Source organism: Chiloscyllium plagiosum, unplaced genomic scaffold, assembly GCF_037043375.1.
Source record: "Chiloscyllium plagiosum isolate Xiang-an unplaced genomic scaffold, Cpla_swu_hap1 HiC_scaffold_15, whole genome shotgun sequence".
In the NCBI taxonomy this organism is placed as follows: domain Eukaryota; kingdom Metazoa; phylum Chordata; class Chondrichthyes; order Orectolobiformes; family Hemiscylliidae; genus Chiloscyllium; species Chiloscyllium plagiosum.
In genome coordinates, this window is record NW_028270153.1 from 546,381 (window position 1) to 571,981 (window position 25,601).

The 25,601-nt window shown below is 42.7% G+C and overlaps 1 protein-coding gene across 3 annotated transcripts in view; it reads right to left on the bottom strand.

The window, feature by feature from the left end:
• Nucleotides 1-25,601, bottom strand: part of tubd1 (tubulin, delta 1) — a 44,485-nt gene that overhangs the window by 11,746 nt on the left and 7,138 nt on the right. For all 3 annotated transcript variants that reach the window (XM_087994636.1, XM_087994635.1, XM_087994634.1), the window contains exons 3-5: nucleotides 16,734-16,950; nucleotides 13,500-13,731; nucleotides 3,703-3,867 (exon numbers count right to left, since the gene is read on the bottom strand). In XM_087994636.1, coding sequence (XP_087850762.1) covers nucleotides 3,703-3,867; nucleotides 13,500-13,731; nucleotides 16,734-16,950 — 614 coding nt within the window. The remainder of the gene's footprint in view (nucleotides 1-3,702; nucleotides 3,868-13,499; nucleotides 13,732-16,733; nucleotides 16,951-25,601) is intronic.

A 25,601-nucleotide genomic window follows, 5' to 3' on the forward strand; every position in this document is an offset into this window, starting at 1 on the left:
GGTGAGGAAAAATTGGAAAACTGGGATTTTTCTTATTGGAAAGAGCAAAGTGAGGGGAGATTTGATTGAAGTGCACAAATGACGGACCTGGATAGAGCAAATGGGAAGGGCGTACTTCCCATAGTAGAAGGTTCAGTGACTAGGGGCCATAGATTTAAAGTAGAAGGTTGGGGGGATTAGAGAGTAGATGAGGAAAACCTTTTTACATTCAAAGAAAGATAGGGATTTAGAACTCGCTGCCTGAAAGTAGAAGAAGAAACTCTCAATACATTTAAAAGATGCGTTGCACATGCTATGGCCCAAATGCTGGAAAGTAGGAACAGACTGGTCACTCATTTTCTGGCTGGTGCAGATACAATGGGCTGAGTGGTGTTTTTCTCTGCTGCTGTGTTTTTCTCTGCTGCTGTGTTTTTCTTTGACATATGAAACAAGTTCAAGGGAAGGGGTTGAATGGCCTCTTCCATATTCCTGGGTATCACAGTGTGGTTCAACAGGAATCACTGCTAGAACTGCAACGGTTTTCAATATATAGTGATGACTTGGAGGAAGGGATGGAATGTACTGATACCAAATTTGTAGATGAGACAAAGTTGCAAAAAGGATACAAACAGTTTACAGACAGCCACTGGTAGATTAAGTAGCTTGACAAGAAGTTGGCAAATGGTGCATAATGTGAGAAAACATGAAGTTGGAAAGGAGAACAAAGGAACACTTACTTAAAATGGAGAAAAACTGCAGAAGGCTGCACTGCAAAGGGATTTGGGGGGGGTACTTGTGCAAACACAGAAAGCTAGCACACAGGTGCAGTAGGTAATCAAAAAAGCTAATGGATTGTGGCCCTTATTTCAAGGTGGTTGGAGCATAGGAAGAGGGAAGTCTTAGCACAACTGTACAAAGTGCTGGTGAGATCACATCTGGTGCGGCATGAACAGTTTTGGTCCCCTTATTTAAAGGAAAAATATCATTTCATTGGAGACAATCCAGAAGAGAATCACTAGGATGATCCTTCTTGATATGGAGGACAGTCTTATGAGCAAAGACTGAATAGATTAGGACTTTGTCACTGGAGGAGTTTAGAAGAATGAGAGGCAATCTTCAAACATATAGGATTCTATACACAGGGCTTGACAGTGTAAATGCTGAGAGAATATTTGCCCTCATAGGAGAGCCTCTAACCAGAGGTCATAGCCTCAGAATAAAGGGGCAACAATTTAAGAGTGAAATGAGAGGAATTTCTTCTCACAGAGTTAAGTGTCCTTGCCACAGAGAACTGTGGAGACAGAGTCTTTGCGTATTTTAAGGCCAAGTAATTGATTCCTCTATTGATGAAGCATCTATGTGTATAACATCAGATAAGCCAGGTTCCTGTTGAATGGCACAACAAGCTGAAGGGGCAAAATGGCTTACTCTTATTCCTATTTTTTAAATGGGCTTATTGTTCGAACATACAAACTATGAGCAGGAGTAGGCTGTTCAGCCCCTCGAGCCTACTCTGCTAACTTAGGAAGATCATATCTGTTCTGAACGTGGCCTCAATGCCAGAATTACACCTAGCCCTTTCACGTTCCAGAATCTATCTTTGCCTGAACAGTACTCCACCCACCAACTGGCAGGCCAGAAGAATGTCAAAGCTCGTGACCTTCAGAAAAAAAGAATCCTCCCTGTCTCAGTCACTAAATGGGAAACTACATATCTTTGAACTATGTTCCTGAATTCTCAACTCACCCACAAATGCAATCATCCTCACAAACTTCACCATCATGCAAGTCTCGTCAGGATATGATCAACAAAAACAGAAGTTGCTGAAATGCTGAAGAGAAATTAGAGTTAACGCTTCGGATCTAGTCACCCTTCCCCAGAACTTCCTGAAGGACCTGAAACATTAACATTTCTCTTCACAGATGCTGCAATTCCTGTTGAGCTTTTCCAGCAACTTGTGTTACTTTAAATAAATCACAACATGACAAAACAATTCCGTTTACTTTTCTAATCATTTGCTGCACCCATACACCAACAACGTTTCAATTCCTGTACCACAATAAGTAGATCTCACCGGTACATTTGAGTTCCGCAATCTCTTTTCATTTAAACAACATGCAGCTTTCATATTGCTCCTGCCAAAAAGAACATGCTCACAATCTGCCAGAAAATATCTGTTCAATTCAGCTGCCAATTCCCCATTCCCTCCATCTAGAGGGCCAACGTTCACTTCACTTACACTTCTCCATTTCAAATATCTTTATAAATTCTTACCACGTATTTTTAGTTTTTAGCTTGCCTTTTCTCAATTTTTGCCCTCCTTATTAATCTTATTCCTTGCTGCTCTTTATTTTGTAACCAATTTTCCACCCTGCTATTCGCCTTTGCAGAAAGATGCTTTTCCTTTAAGCTTGAAAATATCTTTAACTTCCTTACTTACCAACAGGTGGTGCTTCCCATAAACTCCCTCTTTTTAAATGGAATATATAGATGCCAAGTACTCCGAAATACTTCCTGCCACATCTAGTCGTGAATAGTGGTGGACAATTAAACAACTCACTGGAAGATGCTCCATGAACATCTCCAACCTCAACTATGGTGCAGCCCAGAATATTAGTTGTGAATGTGTCAGTCTTTTGCTCTATCTTCAATCGAAACCGTGCATGGATGCTCCCATCTCGGCTTCTTCCAGAGATCCGCAGCACTACAGATAACGGTCTTCAGCCAATTCAATTCACTCCACATGATGTCAAGAAACGGTTGCAGGCACTGCACGCTGCAAAAATTATAGGTCCTGACATAATTCCAGCAATAGTACAGAAAGACATGTGCTTCAGAACTTGCCACGCCAAGATGTTCCACTGCAGCCACAAAACAGGAATCTACCTAACATTGTACAAGATTTTCTACGTTACGTCCTGTACACAAAAAGGATAAATCCAAGCAAAACAATTACCACACAATCAGTCTACTCTCGATCATCACTAAAGTAATGAAAATTCTCATCAACAATTGCTATCAAGCAGCAATAACCTAGCAATAAACTGCTCACTGACACTCAGTTTATATTTGAACTTGAAACTACTGGGACTTTAAGTCAAGGCTTGGTCTGTAGAAATACATTGGCAGACATTTCTTATTTATTCATGCAACATGGGCATCACTGATTTATTGTCCATCCCGAGTTGCCCTACAGAAGGTGGTGGTGAGCTGCCTTCTTGAACCATTGCAGTTTATTTCTTGGAAGTAGATTAGATTAGATTCCCCACAGTGTGGAACCAGGTCCTTCAGCCCAACAAGTCCACACTGACCCTCCGAAGAGTAACCCACCCAGACCCATTTCCCTCTAATGCACCGAACACTATGGGCAATTTAGCATGGCCAATTCACCTAACCTGCACAGCTTTGGATTGTGGGAGGAAACCAGAGCACCCAGAGGAAACCCACGCAGACACGGGGAGAATGTGCAAACTCCACACATAGGCGCCTGCGCTGGAATCACTGTGCCACCGTGCCGCCCCTTTTTTTCCCCCAGATAGGAGAGGGAGACCCAGGATATTTGACCTAGTAACATATTTTCAAGTCAAAATCGCAAAAGCTTGTCCTCTAACTCAATATTCATTTTTGTCTTTCTCACCTTTGGAGAGTGTGGCATATTTTTCCAAGTTAAAGGCATTATATAAGCAAGTTGTTGCTGTTTGCTGTGAAGAAGGTATCACAAACCTGCTTCCATTTTGGCATTGGCAATCAGCATTTGTCGCAGATTCTTCATAAGAGCTGGCCAAGTAAACGTACTGAATTGCAGAGACTTGTCAGACATCAAAGGGATGTTCATCAGGCTTAGTAGTTTATACTCTGGATGTGTCACCAAACTTTCTAGCAGATCACCTGCAGACAAAAGGAAAGAAAGATCACCTGCATACCTTGAACAGATTTATACCTTTGTCTATCAAACACTATGAGAATTCAATACTTTCTGTTAGACTGTGCAGTTTAGACAAAAAGGCAAAGGCAGTGTGGAATAACAGCAAATATAGAAATGAAACATATGAGTTCAATCATGACTGATTAGATAGAGCCAAGTGCAGATTGAAAAACTTTTACACATTTTGAAAGCATGAAGGGAAATGTGGAATTTGTGATCTAGAATAGAAAGACTACATCTTACTAAGTCCAGCAAAGAAGTTATCTCAATGCATTGAAGTGAGCAGTAAAGGGGCAATTTCCTGTGGGTCTGTTTAGTATATTCTAAATGCCACTGTCAAATTAATTTTTCAGAATTTCCAGGGTACTCTGATCTTTTTTCGAATTGAAGACACTGAGATTTGAGTTTCAAAAGCCCTCTGGAGTAAAGAAAGCCAAAGAATTCACCACTGAGTCTTAAATAGCCTGTTCCTTAACCAGTGAATATGTTCCCAATTCTAGAGTAACCAGCCAGAGGAAACATCCTAATTGCATCCACCCTTGGAGCATTATATACATTTCAAGAGATCACCTCTGATCCCAGGAATACCCAGTTGCCTCAATCTCTCCTTATAAAACAATTCTGCCATCTAAGGGATTAATTGGATCAATCCCCATTGCATTCCCTCTATGGCAAGTATAGCCTTTCCATAAGAACATAAGATATAGGAGTAGAATTAGGCCATTCAGCCCATAGAGTCTACTCCACCAGTTGACTATGGCTGATATTTCTCAACCCCAATCTCCCACCTTCTCCACATAACTCTTGATCACCTTATATGTCAAAACCTCTAGCTTAAATATACTCAATGACTTGGCCTCCATGGCCCTCTGTGGCACAGTTCCACAGAGACACCATCCTCTGGCTGAAGAAATTCTTCCTCATCTCAGTTCTTTCATAGATAAGAGGGCCAAAACTGTACACAATACTCCAGCTAAGATCTCACTAAGGTTCTAAACAACTGCAAGACTTGTTTTGGTTTTATTCACTCATGGGACATGGGTATCACTGGCTGGGCCAGCATTTATTGACCATCTCTAGTTCAAAGTTTGTGCGAAGATTTGTAGCTCGGGTGCTCGTTGTTGTGGTTCTTTTCGCCGAGCTGGAAGTTTTTGTTGCAAACATTTCGTCCCCTGGCTAGGCGACATCATCAGTGCTTGGGAGCCTACTGCGAAGCGCTTCTTTGATGTTTCCTCCGGTGTTTATAGTAGTCTGTCCCTGCCGCTTCCGGTTGTCAGTTTCAGCTGTCCGCTGTAGTGGTTGGTATATTGGGTCCAGGTCGATGTGTTTGTTGATGGAGTTTGTGGATGAAACTCCATCAACAAACACATCGACCTGGACCCAATATACCAACCACTACAGCGGACAGCTGAAACTGACAACCGGAAGCGGCAGGGACAGACCACTATAAACACCGGAGGAAACATCAAAGAAGCGCTTCGCAGGAGGCTCCCAAGCACTGATGATGTCGACTAGCCAGGGGACGAAACGTTTGCAACAAAAACTTCCAGCTCAGCGAACAGAACCACAACGACCATCTCTAGTTTCCCTTGAGAACATGGTACTGAGCTGTTGGCTTGAGGCAATGCCGTTAGGGAGGTAACTGCTTTACTTCTACTGTTCAACTGTTCTTAAAATAAATGCCAACAAACACTTTGACTTTCTAATTGCTTGTTTTCAGTGACGCACAGACAAAGATAACTAGATACCTTTGAGCACCCACAATTCTCATCCTTTTTTATTACTGCATGAGTCGTAGTGTCGCTTGCTTACTTATTGCCCTTCCTATTTGCGTTTGAGCAGCTGGTAAGAAGCTGTCATTTTGAACTGCTGTAGCCCATTTGGTATTAGTACAGTCAATGCCAATAGGGACAGACCACCAGAACTTTGACCCAGTGACACTGAAGGAATGATAATATCTTTCCAATTCAGGATGGCTTTCATTTTTCCCTTATTCATTTCCGGTATGAGGGCATTGCTGGCTAGGTATATTTATTGCCCGTCTCTAATTGCCCAAAGGCAGTTAAGAGTCAACCACATTGCTAAGAGTCTAGAGTCACATGTAGACCAGACAGGTAAGGACGGCGATTCCTTCCCTAAAGGACGTGAGTGAACAGATGGGTTTCTCTGACATCGACAATGGCTTCATGGTCATCATTAGACTCTTATTCTAGTTTTGCTGGTGGTATCCCTGTATCTGCAGACCTTGTCTTTCTAGATGGTAGTAATCAAGCTAAAAAGATGATCTCCAAGGAGCCTTAGTCTATTTTTATACTGCATTTGACCATTTCTCACCATTTAAAATTATTCCACCTTTTTTCTACAAAAGTGAATATTTACACCAATTCCATCTGTAGTGCTCTAGCCCATTCACTTAGCCTGTCAAAGTCCTCTTGAAGGAGATTCATCAACCCTTGTTCTAGCTACTTTTCCAAGTACAATATGACCACTTGACAAAAACTAATTTGAGTGTCTATGGACAAAAGTCAAATTTTTTTGTCCTGCACTCATCATTTTGATTCAGTATTGCTCTCTCCAGGGCAATGTTTCTTCCAGAGTCCACTTGCCAACCGACCATCACTCTTCTCTCTTTACCCCTTTAAATTGGTATCCTTGGGAATTGTCGTGACAAAAGCAAGTTGAAAACCTTCGACAATGTGACTTTTTTTTGCAGCATAATTTATTCATTTTTGTCCCTCAGCTTCACAAGTCCCTTCGTCATCTAGTATTTCTGGAAAATTTTCTGTACCTTCTTTTATGAAGACAGACACAAAATTAGTTTAAGTTTCTCCACTATGAATTCTTCTCCCACCCCGACCTGTAATGCAGCCGCAACTGTCCAAGTTAATATAGTATTTTTCTTTTCACATCTTGATAGTAGTTCTTATGCTATGATACTATGCCTTTATGTTCCCACTCACTTCATTCACTTCTATTTTCTTCTTATAAGTTTCTTGGTCTTCCTTTGCTTCCAAATTGCTCTCAACTCTTGGGCTTAACATTATTTACCAGGTTTGTATAATCTATATCCTTTGGTCTAATGCAATTTTTAACTTCTTTACTCATCATGGTTGTGCCTTTGAGAAATGTATGCCTATCTTACAGCTTGTAGCACTTTTTTAAATACCAGTTAATGCCCATCATCAAATCTTCACAGTATTTTCACAAATCAACCAGCCATCTTGCTCTTTTAGATTAGATTACTTACAGTGTGGAAACAGGCCCTTCGGCCCAACAAGTCCACACCGACCCGCCGAAGCGCAACCCACCCATACCCCTACATTTACCCCTTAAACCTAACACTACGGGCAATTTAGCATGGCCAATTCACCTGACCCGCACATCTTTGGACTGTGGGAGGAAACCGGAGCACCCGGAGGAAACCCACGCAGACACGGGGAGAATGTGCAAACTCCACACAGTCAGTCGCCTGAGTCGGGAATTGAACCCGGGTCTACAGGCGCTGTGAGGCAGCAGTGCTAACCACTGGGCCACCGTGCCGCTCTTTGTACCCTCAGTTTCCTATGCTTGGATTTAAAATCCTAGTTTCAGAGTGAGGTATGTTGGATTCAAACTTCATGTAACATTTTATCATATTATGATCATTATTTCCCAAAGACTTCTTCCCAAAATAGCCAAATTGGATTCTCAACACACTATCAAAAATCCATCTTGTACACACACCCAGAAATAATCCTCCTTAGCAATAGTGCTGACTTAATCCAGCTCCTATGTAAATTGAAGTTGTCCATGATTTGGCACGTGGATGGGGCACAGAGCAGATGTAAAGTCAGGAGTAAGGCCCAATCAGATGTAGAAGGAATAGCAGGACAGTCCAGTAGGCGGAGAAGACCTGGGGAAGACAAAGCATATGGGAGATTTGAAAAGCTGAAGTGTATCTACTTTAATGCAAGGAGCATGACTAGTAACGTTGATGAACTTGGCAGAAGGAAGGTCAGAATTCAACATTCCAGTGTACTGAAGTTTCAAGTGGCATTGAGGATGGGACGGGCAGATGGAGGAAGAAAGAATGTTGAGGTCACTGCATTATTTCATTATTGATAAAAGAAACCATCATTATGGTAAATAGGGAGGATATCTTAGAGGGGTCTTCAAATTAGAAGTAAAATCTTGCTGGGATTATACGGCAGGTCTCCCAACAGTCAGAGGGAGATAGCAGAGTAGATATGCAGGCAAATCACAGAAAGGTGCCAGAGAAACAGGGTTACAGTTGTCAGGGACTTCAATTTTGCTAATGTAAATTGAATCAAAAAGGATCAGACAATGTGGAATTTTTAAAGTGCATCCAGGACAGCTTTTTTGTGCCAGTACTGAGAGTCTGACTGAAGGTAACACAATGCTATAAGTAAACCTAGGGAACGAAGCCAGTCAAATGGTTAGGCCACTGTTGGAATATTGCGTGCAATTCTGGTCTCCTTCCTATCGGAAAGATGTTGTGAAACTTGAAAGAGTTCAGAAAAGATTTACAAGGATGTTGCCAGGGTTGGAGGATTTGAGCTATAGGGAGGGGCTGAACAGGCTGGGCTGTTTTCCCTGGAGCGTCGGAGGCTGAGGGGTGACCTTATACAGGTTTACAAAATTATGAGGGGCATGGATAGGATAAATAGGCAAAGTCTTTTTCCTGGGCTCGGGGAGTCCAGAACTAGATGGCATAGGTTTAGGGTGAGAAGGTAAAGATACAGAAGAGACCCAAGGGGTAATTTGTTCACACAGAGGGTGGTACGTGTATAGAATGAGCTGCCAGAGGAAGTGGTGAAGACTGATACAATTGCAACATTTAAGAGACATTTGGATGGGTATATGAATATGAAGGGTTTGGAGGGATATGGACCGGGTGCTGGCAAGTGGGACTAGATTGGGTTGAGATATCTGGTCGGCATGGACGGGCTGGACCGAAGGGTCTGTTTCCATGCTGGACATCTCGACAACTCTATGACTCTAAATGGTTGAAGTTTCACTGGGCAAGACCTTTGGTGATAGTGATCATAATGCTAAGTTTCAAAGTCACTTTGAAATGAGATAAGGATCGTGCAAGAATTTAGTGTCTAAACTGGGGGCAGGTCGATTTCAATATGATGACACAGGATCTGGCAAACAGACTGGGAGCAGTTATTTGCAGATAAGTCTACATTTGAGTGGTGGGTGTCTTTAAAAGTAGCATAGTGAGAATTCAGGGCCAGTGTGGTCATCCAAGAGTGAACGACAGTAGGTCACAGGCATCCTGGATATCAAGGGATATTGAGAATTTGGTAGAGCGAAGTGAGCAGAAGACACTGAAAGTATGCAGAGGGATATAGATAGGTTAATGAGTGGGCAACAGTCTGGCAGATGAAGTACAACATTGGTAAAAGTGAGATCATCCGTTTTGGTAGGAATAACAAAATGGACTATTATTTAAACGGTGAAAAATTGCACCAAGCTGCTGTTAAGAGGAGCCTGGGTGTTCTTGTGCATTAATCAAAAAAAAAATTGGTTTGTAGGTGCAGTACATAATTAAGAAGACAAATAGAATATTGTCCTTCATTGCTAGAGGGATGGAGTTTAAAAATAGGGAGGTTATGTTGCAGCTGTATAGGGTGCAGCTGAGGCCACACCTTAAGTACTATGTACAGTTTTGGTCACCTTACGTGAGATAGGATGTTCTGGCACTGGATGGGATACTGAGGAGGTTCACTAGGTTGACTCCAGAGTTGACAGAATTGGTTTACGAGGACAGGTTGAGGAGACTGGGACTATACTCATTGGAATTTAGAAGAATGAGGGGGTATCTTATAGAAACATGTAAAATTACAAAGGAAGATAGAAGCAGGGAGGTTGTTTCTACTGATGTGCGAAATTAGAACAAGGGGGCATAGCCTCAAAATAAGGGCGAACAGATTTAGGACTGAGTTGAGGAGTAACTTCTTCACTCAAGGGTTGTGAATCTGTGGAACTCCCTGCCCAGTGAAGCAATTGAGGTTACCTCATTGAATGTTTTTAAGGCAAAGATAGATTTTTGAACAGTAAAGGAATTAAGGGTTATGGCAAGTGGGCAGGTAAGTGGAGCTGAGTCCAAGAAAAGATCAGCCATGATCTTATTGAATTGCAGAGCAGGTTCAACAGGCCAGGTGGCCTACTCCTGCTCCTATTTCTTATGTTTTATGTAAAAGGAAGGATGCACATGCCAGGTACAATTGCCCTTCAAAAGTGTAGTGCTGAAGGCAAAGAGGGGCCACAAAATATTTTTGGTAGATAAGATGTTGGAAAATTACAAGCCTTTTTATTAATATTTCAAGACAAAGATGACTACCAGGAGAAGGATAGGATCTGTTACAGACCAAAGGTACAAGCTGTGCATGGAACTAGAGAACATGCGTGAGGTCTTGAATGGATACTTCTCATTTGTGTTCACAAAAGAGAAAGACATTGTAGCCAGGGACTTCAGTTGATATGGTGAGGTTCTAGAACATATTAAGATTAATAATGTGGTGGTATTAGACATTTTAATGGTCATATGGGTGCATAAATCTCCAAGGACTGAGAGATGTATCGCAAGCTGCTAAGTGAGGCAAGGGAGAAGACTGCTGGTGCCCTGGTGGAGATATTTTATACCCTACTGGCCACAGGTGAAGTGCCAGATGACTGGAAGATAGCAAACGTGGTTCCTTTGTTCAAAGTGGGCAAAAGGGATAGGCCAGGTAATTACAGACCAGATAGTCTGACATCAGTGGCAGAGAAATCATTGGAAAACCTTGAGGGACAAGATTAATCAATACTTGGAAAGGCAGGGATTGATCAGGGATAGTCAGATTTGTTGGAGGGAGATCCTGACTAATTTGACTAAGTTTGTTTTTGAAAAGATAGTTAAATACACTGATGAAGGACGTGCAGTTGATGTCGTTTACATGGACTTCAGTAAGGCCTTTGACAACCCATGGGATCCCAGGCAATTTAGTAAATTGGATCCTAAAGTGGCTTCCAAATAGAAGGCAAAGGGTGATGGTGGAGGATACTGTTTTTGTAATTGGAAGCTTGTGACTAGTAATGTATCATATGTTTTGGTGCTGTGTTCCTTCCTGTTTGTTATGTACATGATCAACTTTGATGTGAATGTATGAAGTATAATTATAAGTTTGCAGATAACACAAAAATTGATGGTATTGTTGATATTGAGGAGGATGGTGTGAGGCTACAGTCTGATATTGATCAGCTGGTAATCTGGCAGTGGCAGATGAAATTTAATCTTGATACATGTAAGAAGATGCATTTTGGGAGGTCTAATAAGGGAAGGACATACACATTGAATGGTAGGTCCCGAGGGAATATTGAGGAATAAGAGGACCTTGGTCCACAAGTCAATAGATCCCTGAAGGTGTCAACACAAGTTGGCAGGGTGGTGAAGAAGGTATTTAGTGTGCTTGTGTTCATTAGTCGAGGCATAGAATATAGGTGCAAGGAAGTCTTGTTACAACTTTATAAAACATTGGTTAGGCCACAAATGTGTGCACTTCTGGTTGGGAGATTCACCAGGATGTTGCCTAGGATGCAGTGTCTCAGTTGAAGAGATACTGGATAAGTTGGGTTTGTTTTCCTTAGAGCAGAGGAGGCTGTGAGGAAATCAGAACAAGGTATACAAATTGTGAAAGGCATAAACTGGGTAGATCATGAGAATCTTTTCCCCTTGTCTGATATAACTAAAACTATCGCGCACAAGTTTAAGGTGACAATTAAGTGAGAGGTGATAGGAGGAAATATCTTTTCACCCAAAGGGCAATGGATATATGGAATGCACTGCCTGAAAGGATGGTGGAGAAAAGTACTCTCACAATATTTAAGTAGCATCCAGATGATTACTTAAAATGCCAGGGCATAGTAGGCTTTAGATGCAGTGAAGGTAAAATGGGATTAGGATAGTCTGGTGTTTGCTGGTAGACATAGACATCGTGGGATGAAAGGCCTGTTCCTATTCTGTATGACTATGACTAAACAAACTTGGGAAAAAAAAAGGTCTTAGCTTCAAGTTGTTTAAGTTAAGGTCCAGGTTGGATATCAGCAGACTGTTTTTCTCCCAGGGAATAGTATTCCCCTGGTACAGACAGCCATCTCGTACAGTGGATGTTTAATCATTGAATTTTGTCAAGCAAGAGCTGGACCTGTTTCAAACTGAGACAATCACCTTTTGGAAAGGATAGGAATGCATGATATTAAATCAGAGGCCATGGTTCTTTAGACTAGTTTTGATTGCCAAAGTGGACAGGAAAGGAAAAATCTAGACATCTCATCCTCCCAGCCGTTAAAGAACAGGATTTTATGTTTCTCTACCATGAGATCTTGTGGCTGTGGGTGAATGGGGAGTGTCTGAAATGTGACCACATGTGGGACAGGACAGATCCGCCAGGAGGTCTTTTCTTGTTTCAGAATTAAACAGAAGGAATAGACACCAGCAACCCATTGTTAAAGATGGTGATAGTGAGGATCTAAAATCTGGATTTAAGCTATTGTCAGGAGCAACAAATCTATGCAAGCTTTTATTAATAACATAGTGGATTTTTAATATAAAATAACCTAACAAAATGGTTTCAGGATTAATACCGTGCTAAAATGGTTGAAGGCTGCATTCCTGCTTTGCTGAGCTGGCTGAACTAAAAGATAAAGCAGACAATGAAGTTTTCATAAAATGAATCATAACACATTAACTGACCACTCTAACGTTGAACTTGCAAGCACGAGACATAATGTGAGATCATACTGTTCCCCAGGAAATATCATTGGATTAACCTGCTGTCCATTACATCAGGTTATTACATTCCATTGGTTTTCCTTTGTAATTAAGGTTGCACCGTATCTTAAAAAAATATAAAAATGGCTTCTTGTTCAAACTTAATTGCGCAATTTCTCCATGGAACTCAGAAACTTTTAACCTATGTGTTGTTGGACATATCTATGCCAGGCTGACTTATTTTCTTAAACTGGTAACCTTGCTTTAAACAGACTGTACTTTTAGTGATTCTTTTGACCGATCGCAAAACTGAGATGTCCCTCCTGGGGATCCAAATCTTCAATAGGATCTGAAATATTCAGTGACCTTCTGATGCACATGAAGTAACTGAATAAGAAGTTACAACAGTTTTGGACATTGATAGTAACTACCAAGATTTTAGCCACATGAACAATGCGGATTCAACCGTAAACCACCAGTGAGAGAGTATACTCTCTCACTAATACTCAGGAAATGAATGTTCTTTCACAAGACAGAATATATGGCAAGGAAGTGTGCACAAGAAAATGTACAAAGGAAAGAGTGAGAGAATGACTTAGCACACTTTAATATAAAAAATATGCATGCCCAAACAGAGGTGCACATGCTAAACAGTGAAAGACACTACATAGGCATGTTATAGGTTGAATGGGTCACATTTGATATCAGTCATTGGCCATGTGCAATTGTCAGTAACTGCAGACTGGTTATGTCTTACCCACCTGACCTTAAAAGAGCATCAAAGTCAGATCAGAAAGAAATGAAGAGGATGGTTGATAAAATGGAGTTTCTTCTTACCAAGGGGATTTGTGCCATATTCTGAAATACTCCATCTGGTGCATACTGGCTGTAAGACACTCCCGAGCTGGTGAGCAATGACTTTGTTGATGTCTGTGAAGGAAATCTGCTTTATGTTCATCAACTGAGAGCAAATCTTGTGAACAGTGTCATTCTCATGAATCAGAAGTGCATCAGAAGTCTTATACAAGTGGGACAGCGTCAGCACTGCATTATAATCCTGGACAATAACCTGACCAAGAACAAAAAGTTATTTCAGCAAAAGTAATTTCGGAATACTAAAAGGTCATATAACCCCCATTGCCTTACCTTCACAGCACAAACCTGAAGCCCATTCCCCTGCTCTTTATCACAGTATGGAGGTGCTGCCTCAGAAAAATAAGTAAACCCCATGCTCCCTAGATAATGTTGGGTGGAGGGACAGGGAGATCTGGTATTCAAACAAACAAATCACTAAAACCAGTGGCAAACATTAAGAATATTATTAAGGAAAAAGCATAGGAAGCACTGGGAAAGTAAGAATAGTATGTTAAACGTCTTAGAATACTGGCCACAGTATACTCAGAATAGTGGATTATTCTGGACCATATATTAGGGAAAGGCTCTGGAACATGTACAAAAACAATTTACAAAATGAGAACTGAGAATTTACAACCATCAGCAAAGACTGAGAAGGCTAGAGCTCTTACCTCTAGAAGAAGAGACAATAAACTGCCCAATGGTGGTTGTTAGCATTATGAAAGGGGTTGAAAGAATACACGCAAAGAAAATGTTTCCACTTGTAGCCTAAATTTACCCAGGGAGTGAGAGACTCCAGGGATTTGTGTGTCAAAACAAAGACTGACACACACTGCTGAATGTCAGATGTACCATCTTTTGGGTGAGACTTTAAATTGTGGTCCTGTCTGTTGTCTTAGACAGATATTAAAAATTTCATCTCACTAATTGGAAGAAGAGTGGCTCTACCTCCATAGGTGTTTAATGGGCTGTGAAATGCTTGTGAAAGTTTAGTAGCACTGTTTTTCTTCCCTCTCTCTGTGGGTAGATGGTAGATGTGAATAGTATTGGTACATTTAAGGGGAAGCCAAATAGATAAAAGGTGAAAAGGAACAGAAGAATATGTTGATAGGATTTGGGAGGAGGCTCGAGTGGAATATGAACATTGGCATGGACCAGCTGAGCTGAGTGGCCTGTTTGTGTGTTATAAATACATGATATTACTGACAGGTCACGAGTACAGCATTGTCACACAATATCTGATTACACTTGGAATAGGCTTCTGGGTAGTCACTACTAGTCCAGCTCAGTGGACTTGATGGGCCAACTGGCCTCCTTCAGTGCATTACGACTCAAACGTGGAGATGCTTTTCCATCTATTTCTCAGGCATTTCATAGAAGTAAGATGGAAAGAAAAAGATATTGAAGCAGAATAATAGACTGAGGGCAAGAACAGAGAGAGGGAAGAAAAACAGTGCTACTAAACTTTCAAAAGCATTTCACAGCCCATTAAACACCTATGGAGGTAGAACCACTCTTCTTCCAATTAGTGAGAGGAAATTTTTGATATCCGTCTAAGACAACAGACAGAACCACAATGTAAAGTCTCACCCAAAAGATGGTACATCTGACATTCAGCAGTGTGTGTCAGTCTTTGTTTTGACACACAAATCCCTGGAGTGGGACTTGAACCAATAACCTCCCGACCGAGCGTCATAGAGATGTACAGCACGGAAACAGACCCTTCAGTCCAACTCAAGAATGCTGACCAGACATCCTAACCTAATCTAGTCCCATTTGCCAGCGCTTGGCCCATATCCCTCTAAACCCTCCCAATTCACATACTAATCCAGATGCTTATTAAAATGTTGTAATTGTACCAGCCTCCACCACTTCCTCTGGCAGCTCATTTCATACACACGCACCTTCTTCTTTATGGAAAAAGCTGCCCCTTAGGTCCCTTTTAAATTTTTTACTTCTCACCAGATGAGGGTTTAGCCACTGAAACACTGCAAAAGCTGACAATACCCAAATGAGCTACTCATGTGAAATCCTGATTATCTGAGATAAAGTCAGGAGGTAGCTAGTTCCCAAAATCTACTAGAAATTCTATTAAAAATAAAGAACCAAGAATAACAACCAATTTTCATGTGACACGATGGCAGAAGAGTAGGACACTCCTGTCAGAGTGCTTCTGCTCACCAGTTCTTTTTACCTTTCCTTCGTCTATTTCTTTTCTTTGTACCTTTTTCCTTCCCCATCACCCCAACTTTTGACTGCCCTGTCTGGAGATTAGAGTCGAAGACGACTGGTTGCAGTCAGAGCCCAAGCGGGAGCAGAGCGATCAGGCCAAGTCCAGCCCCATCTGTGGAGTGAGCAGGCCAAATACTGGTGCGGCTGCAGAGTGCACAGGCTGGAGCCAGCGCAGCAGCCAAATTAGCCCTGGACAGAAATGGCACGTGGAGGCAGCATGGCCTTGCATTCTGGGCCAGCGGGCACAGACTCATGCTGGAGAGGGACTGGAACCTAAGTACTTATGGTCACTTCTATTATCATTCTGGACTTCTGAACTGTTCCCATGCTAACCTTTTACTTTTTACTCTCTAACACCACTTAAAACATCTGTACCTAGGTACTCTATACCTAAGATGTTGCCAAGAGGCAACATTACAAACTTTTCACTGCACTCATTTGAATGCATGTGACAATAAAGGCTATTCTATGAAAAAAGTCTGCATAATGCCAAATCCCACATAAACACAATGCATTTCTTCACAGCATTGCAGAGTATAACCCTCCAAGGCACCTTATCTGGCAGTGATGAGGTCACATGCTCAAATTTAAAAAGACAGAGAAATTACAGGATCTCAAATTAATTTTAGAAAGATTGGTGAATAATGGACAGAGTTGTAAACAAGTAATTTATCTTTGGACATTTTGACACTTGTCAGATTAAATTATTCTCATTGGTAAAAATATCACTTCCATCTACCCCAATTTAAGTGAGGCTCTCCAAAGATGTGCAGGTTAGGTGAATTAGACAAACTGAATGGCCCATAGTGTTCAATGATGTGTAGGTTAGGTGCATTATAATAGGGTAGGGGAATAAGTCTGAGTGGGATACTCTTCTGAAGATATGTGTGGACTTGTTGAACCAAATCCCTACGTTTCCACACTATAGGGATTCTATGATATATAACATATGGACTTAACACCATAACCAAGAACCAATCTTACCTCTCCAGTTCCATAAGGCCAGGTGAGCTGGTTCAATATGAACGAGTTTGGATACATATCCCGTAAACACTGAGTGATATAAGTCCCCAAGCCAGAGCCAGTACCTCCAGCCAGACTCATCATTGCAATAAAGCCACTAAATCTCTCACACTGCTCCACCTCTCTTTGGACCAAATCCAGCACAGCTTCTTCATGCCGAGGACCATGGATACAGAATCTAAGTAGCAAAACACAAATTAAACATTTTATTCGTGATGATGTAAAGAGGAAACAGAAAAGACTTGAATTTCTATTGCAAATTAGACATCCTAAAGCACTTTCCAGTCAACAAAGCACTTCTGAATTTTATTCATTATCGTAACCTTCAGACCTTTCAGGTTCCCTGGACCTTCTCCTTCGTGATGCCCTGACTCTCGAAGCTGCTGTGTTACTAGTGTCTTCCACTGAAAACAGATGTGAAGTAGCTATTAAGTCCCTCCACTATTTCTTTGTTTCTCATTACTACTTCCCTAGCCTCAATTTCCAGTAGATCAATATCCAATCTTGCCTCAGTCTTATTTTTTAGACATTTAAACAAATTAGATTAGATTACTTTACAGTGTGGAAACAGGCCCTTCGGGCCAACAAGTCCACACCGACCCGCCGAAGCGTAACCCACCCATACCCCTACATTTACCCCTTACCTAACACTACGGACAATTTAGCATGGCCAATTCACCTGAGCTGCACATCTTTGGACTGTGGGAGGAAACCGGAGCACCCGGAGGAAACCCACGCAGACACGGGGAGAACGTGCAAACTCCACACAGTCAGTCACCTGAGGCGGGAATTGAACCCGGATCTCTGGCGCTGCGAGGCAGCAGTGCTAACCACTGTGCCACCGTGTCGCCCAAATCTCTTACAATCTTATATATTACGAGCTATGGAAGCTCAGATTTCATCTTTCTACTCCTTACTGCATTTTTAAGTTAGCCTTTTCTGGTTTTTAAAAGGGCGTCCAATCCTTTGCCTTCCCATTTATCTTCACCACATTGAATGCTTTACCTTTTGCTTTTACGCTGTCCCTGACTTCCTTTCTCACGTACGGTTGCCTCATCCTCCCCAACATGCTGCTTCTTCCTTGGGATGAATTACTGCTGAGCCCCCTGAATTACAACCAGAAACTTCTGCCATTGTTGCTCCACTGTCTTCCCTACTAGATTACTCTTCCGATCTTTTCCCTCTCAAACTGCAGGATGAATTTTACCATGTTTTGTCATCGAGACAAATTATTTGGATGTGAATACAGGAGGAGTAGTTAGTAAGCTTGCAGATGACACCAAAATTGGAGGTGTACTGGACAGCGAAGAAGTTAACCTCAGAGTACAGCGGGATCATGATCAGATGGGCCAATGGGCTGAGTGGCAGATGGAGTTTAATTTAGGTAAATGCGAGATGCTGCATTTTGGCAAAGCAAATCAAAGCAGGACTTTTACACTCTATGGTAAGGTCCTGGGGAGTGTTGCTGAACAAAGAGACCTTGGACTGCAGGTAGTTAGGATCGTGAAGGTGTTTGGTATATTTTCCTTTATTGGTCAGAGCATTGAGTATGGGAGTTGGGAAGTCATGTTGTGGCTGTACAGGATATTGGTTAGGCCACTTTTGGAATAGTGTGTGCAGTTCTGGTCTCCTTTCTATCAGAAGAATGTTGTGAAACTTGAAAGGGTTCAGAAAAGATTTACAAGAATGTTGCCAGGGTTGGAGAATCTGAGGCATAGGGAGAAGCTGAATAGGCTGGGGCTGTTTTCCCTGGAGTGTCAGAAGCTGAGGGGTGACCTGAGAGGTTTATAAAATCATGGCAGGCATGAAAACGATAAATACACAAGGTCTTTTCCCTGGGGTAGGGGAGGAAGAACTAGAGGGCACAGGTTTAGGGGGAGAGGGGAAAAGATATAAGGGACCAAAAGGAGCAACTTTTTCATGCAGAGAGTGGGGAGTGTATAGAATGAGCTGGCAGAGGAAGTGGTGCAGGCTGGTACAATTACAGCATTTAAAAGACATGTGGATGCATATATGAATAGGAAGGTTTAGAGTGATATGGACCAAGTGCTGGCAAATGGGACTAGATTAGATTAGGATATCTGGTCGGCATGGGCGAATTGGACTGAAGTTTCCGTGCTGTACATCTCTGTGACTCTGTGTTATGGTTGCTTCCCCCAAAAGGTTCCTTCAACTTTGTGTCCTTAATCAAGTCTGCTTGAAGTCTTGCTTGAAAAGCAGTGCCTCCAATGGTGCAGCACTCTCTCAACTCAGCACTGCAGATCAATGCTTCCAGATAATAATACAAGCACATGTTAGAAAGCTGAAATATTGTTTAAAATCTTTTTTGAGGGCTATGCATTTGCCAGTTGGCTCAGTTTAGCTCTCAACTCAAGTTTGAAGGTTGCAGACTTGAAATATTAAACAAGGGTTTTGAGCAGCAGCAGAACCTTACACAGCACCTTTAGGAGAAATGACTAGGAACAGGGAAAGCTTGGAAAATGCTAACATATGACACCATTTCAAAGCAATGAAACAAAGGGATACACCGGTCAGTGTGAAAACATTCATGCATAAATGCTGAAGATTGAAACTTCGACAAAGTACATTTTGCTTTAATGACATGTTGGCAGTAACAACATATATAGGTATCACTGCAAGAAACCAGGAGTCAATTTCTCTAAGAGTAAAGAACTGTCAAAGGAAAGTTGCTGTTTCAGAGGTTTTCTTTTAAATTCATTAGTGACCTGTACAAGAAGGATGGATTGCACCTAAATTGGAAGGGGACTAATATATTGGCAGGGAGATTGGCTAGAGCTGCTTGGGAGGATTTAAATAGTAAGGTGTGTGTGGAGGGGGTGGAAGCAGGGAGATAGTGAAGAGAGAGATCAATCTGAGACTGATACAGTTAAGAAAAGAAGCAAGTCAAAGAGTCAGAGCAGGCAGGGACAAAGCTGAGAACAAGGTAGAACTGATAACTTCCATTTATTACAATGCAAGGGGTCTAACAGGGAAGGCAGATGAACTCAGGACATAGTTAGGAACAAGGGATTGGGGTATCATATCAATTACAGAAACATGGCTCAGGGATGGACAGGGCTGGCAGCTTAATGATGCAGGATACAAATGCTACAGGAAGGATAGAGAGGGAGGCAAGAGAGGAGCAGGAGTGGCATTTTTGATAAGGGACAGCATTACAGCTGTACTGAAGGAGAATATTCAAGGAAATACATCCAGGGAAGTTATTTGGGTGGAACCTATATATAAGAAAGGGATGATAACCTTATTGGGATTGTATTATAGACCCCCTAATAGTCAGATGGAAATTGACAAACAAATTTGTTAGGAGATCTTAGTTATCTGTAAGACTTATGGGGTAGTTATGGTAGGGGATTTTAACTTTCCAAACATAGACTGGGACTGCCATAGTGTTAAGGGTTTAGATGGAGAAAAACTTGATAATTGTGTGTCAGAAAATTTTCTGATCCAGTATGTGGATGTACCTACTAGAGAAAGTGCAATACTTAACCTACTCTTGGGGAAATAAGGCAGGGCAGGTGACTGAGGTGTCAGTGGGGGAGGATTTTGAGGCCAGCAACCATAATTCTATTAGTTTTAAAACAGTACTGGAAAAAGATAGGCAAGATCTAAAAGTTGAAGTTCTAAATTGGAGAAAGTCCATTTTTGACGGTATTAGGCAAGAACTTTCAAAAGTTGATTGGGGGCAGATGTTCGCAGGTAAAGGGACGGCTGGAAAATGGGAAACCTTCAGAAATGAGATAACGAGAGTCCAGAGACAGTATATTCCAGTTACATAGAACATAGAAGAATACAGCGCAGTACAGGCCCTTGAGCCCTCGATGTTGCGCCGATCCAAGCCCACCTAAACTACACTAACCCACTATCCTCCATATACCTATCCAGTGCCCTCTAAAATGCCCATAAAGAGGGAGAGTCCACCACTGTTACTGGCAGGGCATTCCATGAACTAACGACTCGCTGAGTGAAGAACCTACCCCTAACATCAGTCCTATATCTACCCCCCCTTAATTTAAAGCTATGCCCCCTTGTAATACCCGACTCAATACGCGGGAAAAGGTTCATACTGTCAACCCTATCTAACCCCCTAATCATCTTGTACACCTCAATCAAGTCACCCCTAAACCTTCTTTTCTCTAGTGAAAACAGCCCCAAGTGCCTCAGTCTTTCCTCATACGATTTTCCTTCCATACCAGGCAACATCCTGGTAAACCTCCTCTGCACCCGTTCCAATGCCTCCACATCCTTCCTATAGTATGGCGACCAAAACTGCACACAATATTCCAGATGCGGCCGTACCAGAGTCTTATACAACTGCATCATGACCTCAGGACTCCGGAACTCAATTCCTCTACCAATAAAAGCCAGTACGCCATATGCCTTCCTCACCGCACTATTTACCTGGGTGGCAACTTTCAGAGATCTGTGTACATGGACACCAAGATCCCTCTGCTCATCCACACTACCAAGTATCCGACCATTAGCCCAGTACCCCATCTTTTTGTTATTCTTCCCAAAGTGAATCACCTCGCACTTAGCTACATTGAATTCCATCTGCCACCTTTCTGCCCAGCTCTGCAGCTTCTCTATATCCTGCTGTAACCTGCCACATGCTTCCTCACTGTCAACAACTCCTCCGACTTTCGTATCATCCGCAAACTTGCTCACCCAATCTTCTAACCCCTCTTCCAGGTCATTTATAAAAATGACAAACAGCAATGGTCCCAAAACAGATCCTTGCGGAACACCGCTAGTGACGGCACTCCATGAAGAAACTTTGCCATCAACTACTACCCTCTGTCTTCTTCCATCCAGCCAATTCCTAATCCAAACCTCCAACTCACCCTCAATGCCATATCTCCGTATTTTCTGCAGTAGCCTACCATGGGGAACCTTATCAAACGCCTTACTAAAATCCATATATACCACATCTACCGCTTTCCCCTCATCAACCTCCTTCGTCACCTTTTCAAAGAATTCAATAAGGTTTGTGAGGCACGACTTGCCCTTCACAAAACCATGCTGACTATCCTTGATCACATTATTCCTATCCAGATGTGCATAAATCCTATCCCTTACAATTCTCTCTAAGACTTTGCCCACAACAGAAGTGAGACTCACCGGCCTATAGTTACTAGGGCTATCCCTACTCCCCTTTTTGAACAAGGGAACCACATTTGCTATCCTCCAGTCTTCTGGGACTACTCCTGTAGACAAAGAGGACATAAAAATCAAGGCCAATGGCTCTGCAATCTCCTCCCTTGCTTCCCAGAGAATCCTAGGATAAATGCCATCAGGCCCAGGGGACTTATCTATTTTCACCTTTTCCAGGATTTCCAACACCTCTTCTCTACATACCTCAAAGCCATCCATTCTACTTATTTGTGACTCAGTATTCTCATCGACAACAATGCCCTGTTCCTGAGTAAATACTGAAGAAAAGTATTCATTCAGTGTCTCCCCAATCTCTTCCGCCTCCACACGCAACTTCCCCCTACTATCCTTGACTGGACCTATTCCTACCCTAGTCATTCTTTTATTCCTAACATACCTATAGAAAGCCTTAGGGTTTTCCCTAATCCTATCGACTAAGGACCTTTCATGTCCCCTCCTTGCTGCTTTTAGCTCTCTCTTCAGGTCCTTCCTGGCTACCCTATAACTCTCAATCGCCCCAATTGAACCTTCACGTCTCATCTTGAGATAGGCCGCCCTCTTCCATTTAACAAGGGATTCCAATTCCTTATTAAACCACGGCTCCCTCGCACGACCCTTTCCTTCCTGCCTGACAGGTACATAATTATCAAGGACACTCAATAGTTGCCCCTTGAACAAGTTCCACATATCATTTACACTCTTGCCTTGGAGTCTACTTTTCCAAGCCACACATCCTAAGTCATGCCTCACCGCATCATAATTTCCCTTACCCCAGCTATAATTCTTGCCCTGTAGTACACACTTATCCCTCTCCATCACGAGTGTAAAAATCACCGAATTATGGTCACTATCCCCAAAGTGCTCACCTACCTCTAATTCTAACACCTGGCCTGGTTCGTTACCCAGAACCAAATCCAGTATGGCCTCACCTCTTGTTGGCCTGTCTACATATTGTGTCAGGAAACTCTCCTGCACACATTGAACAAACACTGACCCATCTAACGAACTTGAGCTATAGCTTTCCCAATCAATATCAGGAAAGTTAAAGTCCCCCATAACAACCACCCTATTACTGTCACTCATCTCCTGAATCATCTTCCCAATCCTTTCTTCAATGATTCTAGGACTATTAGGAGGCCTGTAAAAGACTCCTAACAGGGTGACCTCACCTTTCCTATTCCTAACCTCAGCCCAAACTACCTCAGATGGCAAGTCCTCATCCATCGTCCTTTCCACCGCTGTAATACTATCTTTGACAAGCAATGCCACACCTCCCCCTCTTTTACCCCCACCTCTGACCCTACTAAAACATTTAAATCCCGGAACCTGCAACAGCCAATCCTGTCCCTGTTCTAGCCATGTCTCCGTAATAGCCACAACATCGAAGTCCCAGGTACCAACCCACGCTGCAAGTTCACCTACCTTATTTCGTATACTTCTTGCATTGAAGTATACACACTTCAAGCCACTTCCCTGTTTACAGGCACCCTCCTTGGAAATTGATGCCATGTTCCTCACCTCCCTACACTCCAGGCCCTGCACCCTGAAGCTACAATCTGGGTTCCCATGCCCCTGCCGAGTTAGTTTAAACCCCCCCCAAGAGCACTAGCAAACCTCCCCCCAAGGATACTGGTTCCCCTCAGGTTCAGGTGTAGACCATCCTGTTTATAGAGGTCCCACTGTCCCCAGAAAGAACCCCAGTTATCCAAAAACTGGAACCCCTACCTCCTGCACCATCCCTGAAGCCACGCATTTAATTGTTCTCTCTCCCTATTCCTCGAATCTCTATCACGTGGCACGGGTAACAAACCAGAGACAACAACTCTGTTTGTTCTAACTCCGAGCTTCCAACCTAGCTCCCTGAAAGCCTGTCTAACATCCTCAGCACTCCTCCTACCTATGTCGTTGGTGCCAATGTGGACCACGACTTCGGGTTGCTCCCCCTCCCCCTCCAGGACCCGGAAAACACGATCAGAGACATCACGTACCCTTGCACCTGGGAGGCAACATACCAAACGTGAGTCTCTCTCGTTCCCACAAAACCGCCTATCTGTGCCACGAACTATCGAGTCCCCAATTACTACTGCTCTGCTCTTCTTCACCCTTCCCTTCTGAGTAACGGGGACAGGCTCCGTGCCAGAGACCTGAGCCCCGTTACTTACCCCTGGTAAGTCATCCCCCCCACAAGTATCCAAAACGGTATACTTGTTCTTGAGGGGAATGGCCGCAGGAGGTCCCTGCACTGGCTGCTTCCTCCCAGTCCCCCTCACTGTAACCCATCTATCTGCCATCTTTGGAGTTACTACTTCCCTATAACTCTGATCTATGACCCCCTCTGCCTCCCGAATGATCCGAAGTTCATCCAACTCCAGCTCCAGTTCCCTAACACGGTCTTGGAGGAGCTGGGGTGAAAGAAAAGGCTTGTAGGTATAGAGAGTGCTGTTGACTAAAGAAATCAAGGGTTTGGTTAAGAAAAAGGAAGCATATGTCAGGTATAGACAGGAGAGATCAAGTGAACCCTTAGAAGAATATAAAGGCAGTAGGGGTATATTTAAAAGGGAAATCAGAAGGGCAAAAAGGGGACATGACAGAATGAAGGAGAATCCAAAAGGGTTTTTACAAATACGTTAAGGACAAAAGGATAACTCGGGAGAGAATAGAGCCCCTCAAAGATCAGCAAGGCGGCTTTTTTGTGGAGTCACAGGAGATGGGGGAGATATCAAATGAGTATTTTGCATCAGTGTTTACTCTGGGAAAGGGCATGGAAGATATAGAATATAGGGAAAGAGATGGTGACACCTTGAAAAATGTCTATATAACACAGGAAGAAGTGCTAGATGTCTTGAAATGCATAAACGTGGATAAATCCCCAAGACATGATCAGGTGTACTCGAGAACTCTGTGGGAAGCTAGAGAAGTGATTGCTGGGCCTCTTGTGGAGACATTTGCATCATCGATAGTCACAGGTGAGGTGCTGGAAGACTGATGGTTGGCTAACGTGGTGCCACTATTTAAGAAAGATGGTAAGGATAAGCCAGGGAATAATAGACCAGTGAGCCTGACGTCAGTGGTGGGAAAGGTGTTGGAGGGAATCCTGAGGGACAGGATATACATGTATTTGGAAAGGCAAAGACTGATTAGGGATAGTCAACATGGCTTTCTGCATGGGAAATCATGTCTCACAAACTTGATTTGAGTTTTTTGAAGAAGTAACAAAGAAGATTGATGAGGGCAGACCAGTAGACGTGATCTATATGTACTTCAGTAAGGCATTCGACAAGGTTCCACATGGGAGACTGGTTAGCAAGATTACCTGAAGAAGGGCCTGTGCCCGAAACGTCGAATCTCCTGTTCCCTGGATGCTGCCTGACCTGCTGTGCTGTTCCAGCAATAAAGTTTCAACTTTGATCTCCAGCATCTGCAGACCTCACTTTCTCCTCGAAGATTTCAACCTACTGCGAATCCTCTTACAAGGATGCCTTCCTTGAAGAAGCTCTCTGCCTCATTCCTGAAGAAGGGCCTGTGCCCGAAACGTCGAATCTCCTGTTCCCTGGATGCTGCCTGACCTGCTGTGCTGTTCCAGCAATAAAGTTTCAACCTCAAGCAAGATTACCTGGAATACAGGGAGAACTAGCCATGTGGGTACAGAACTGGCTC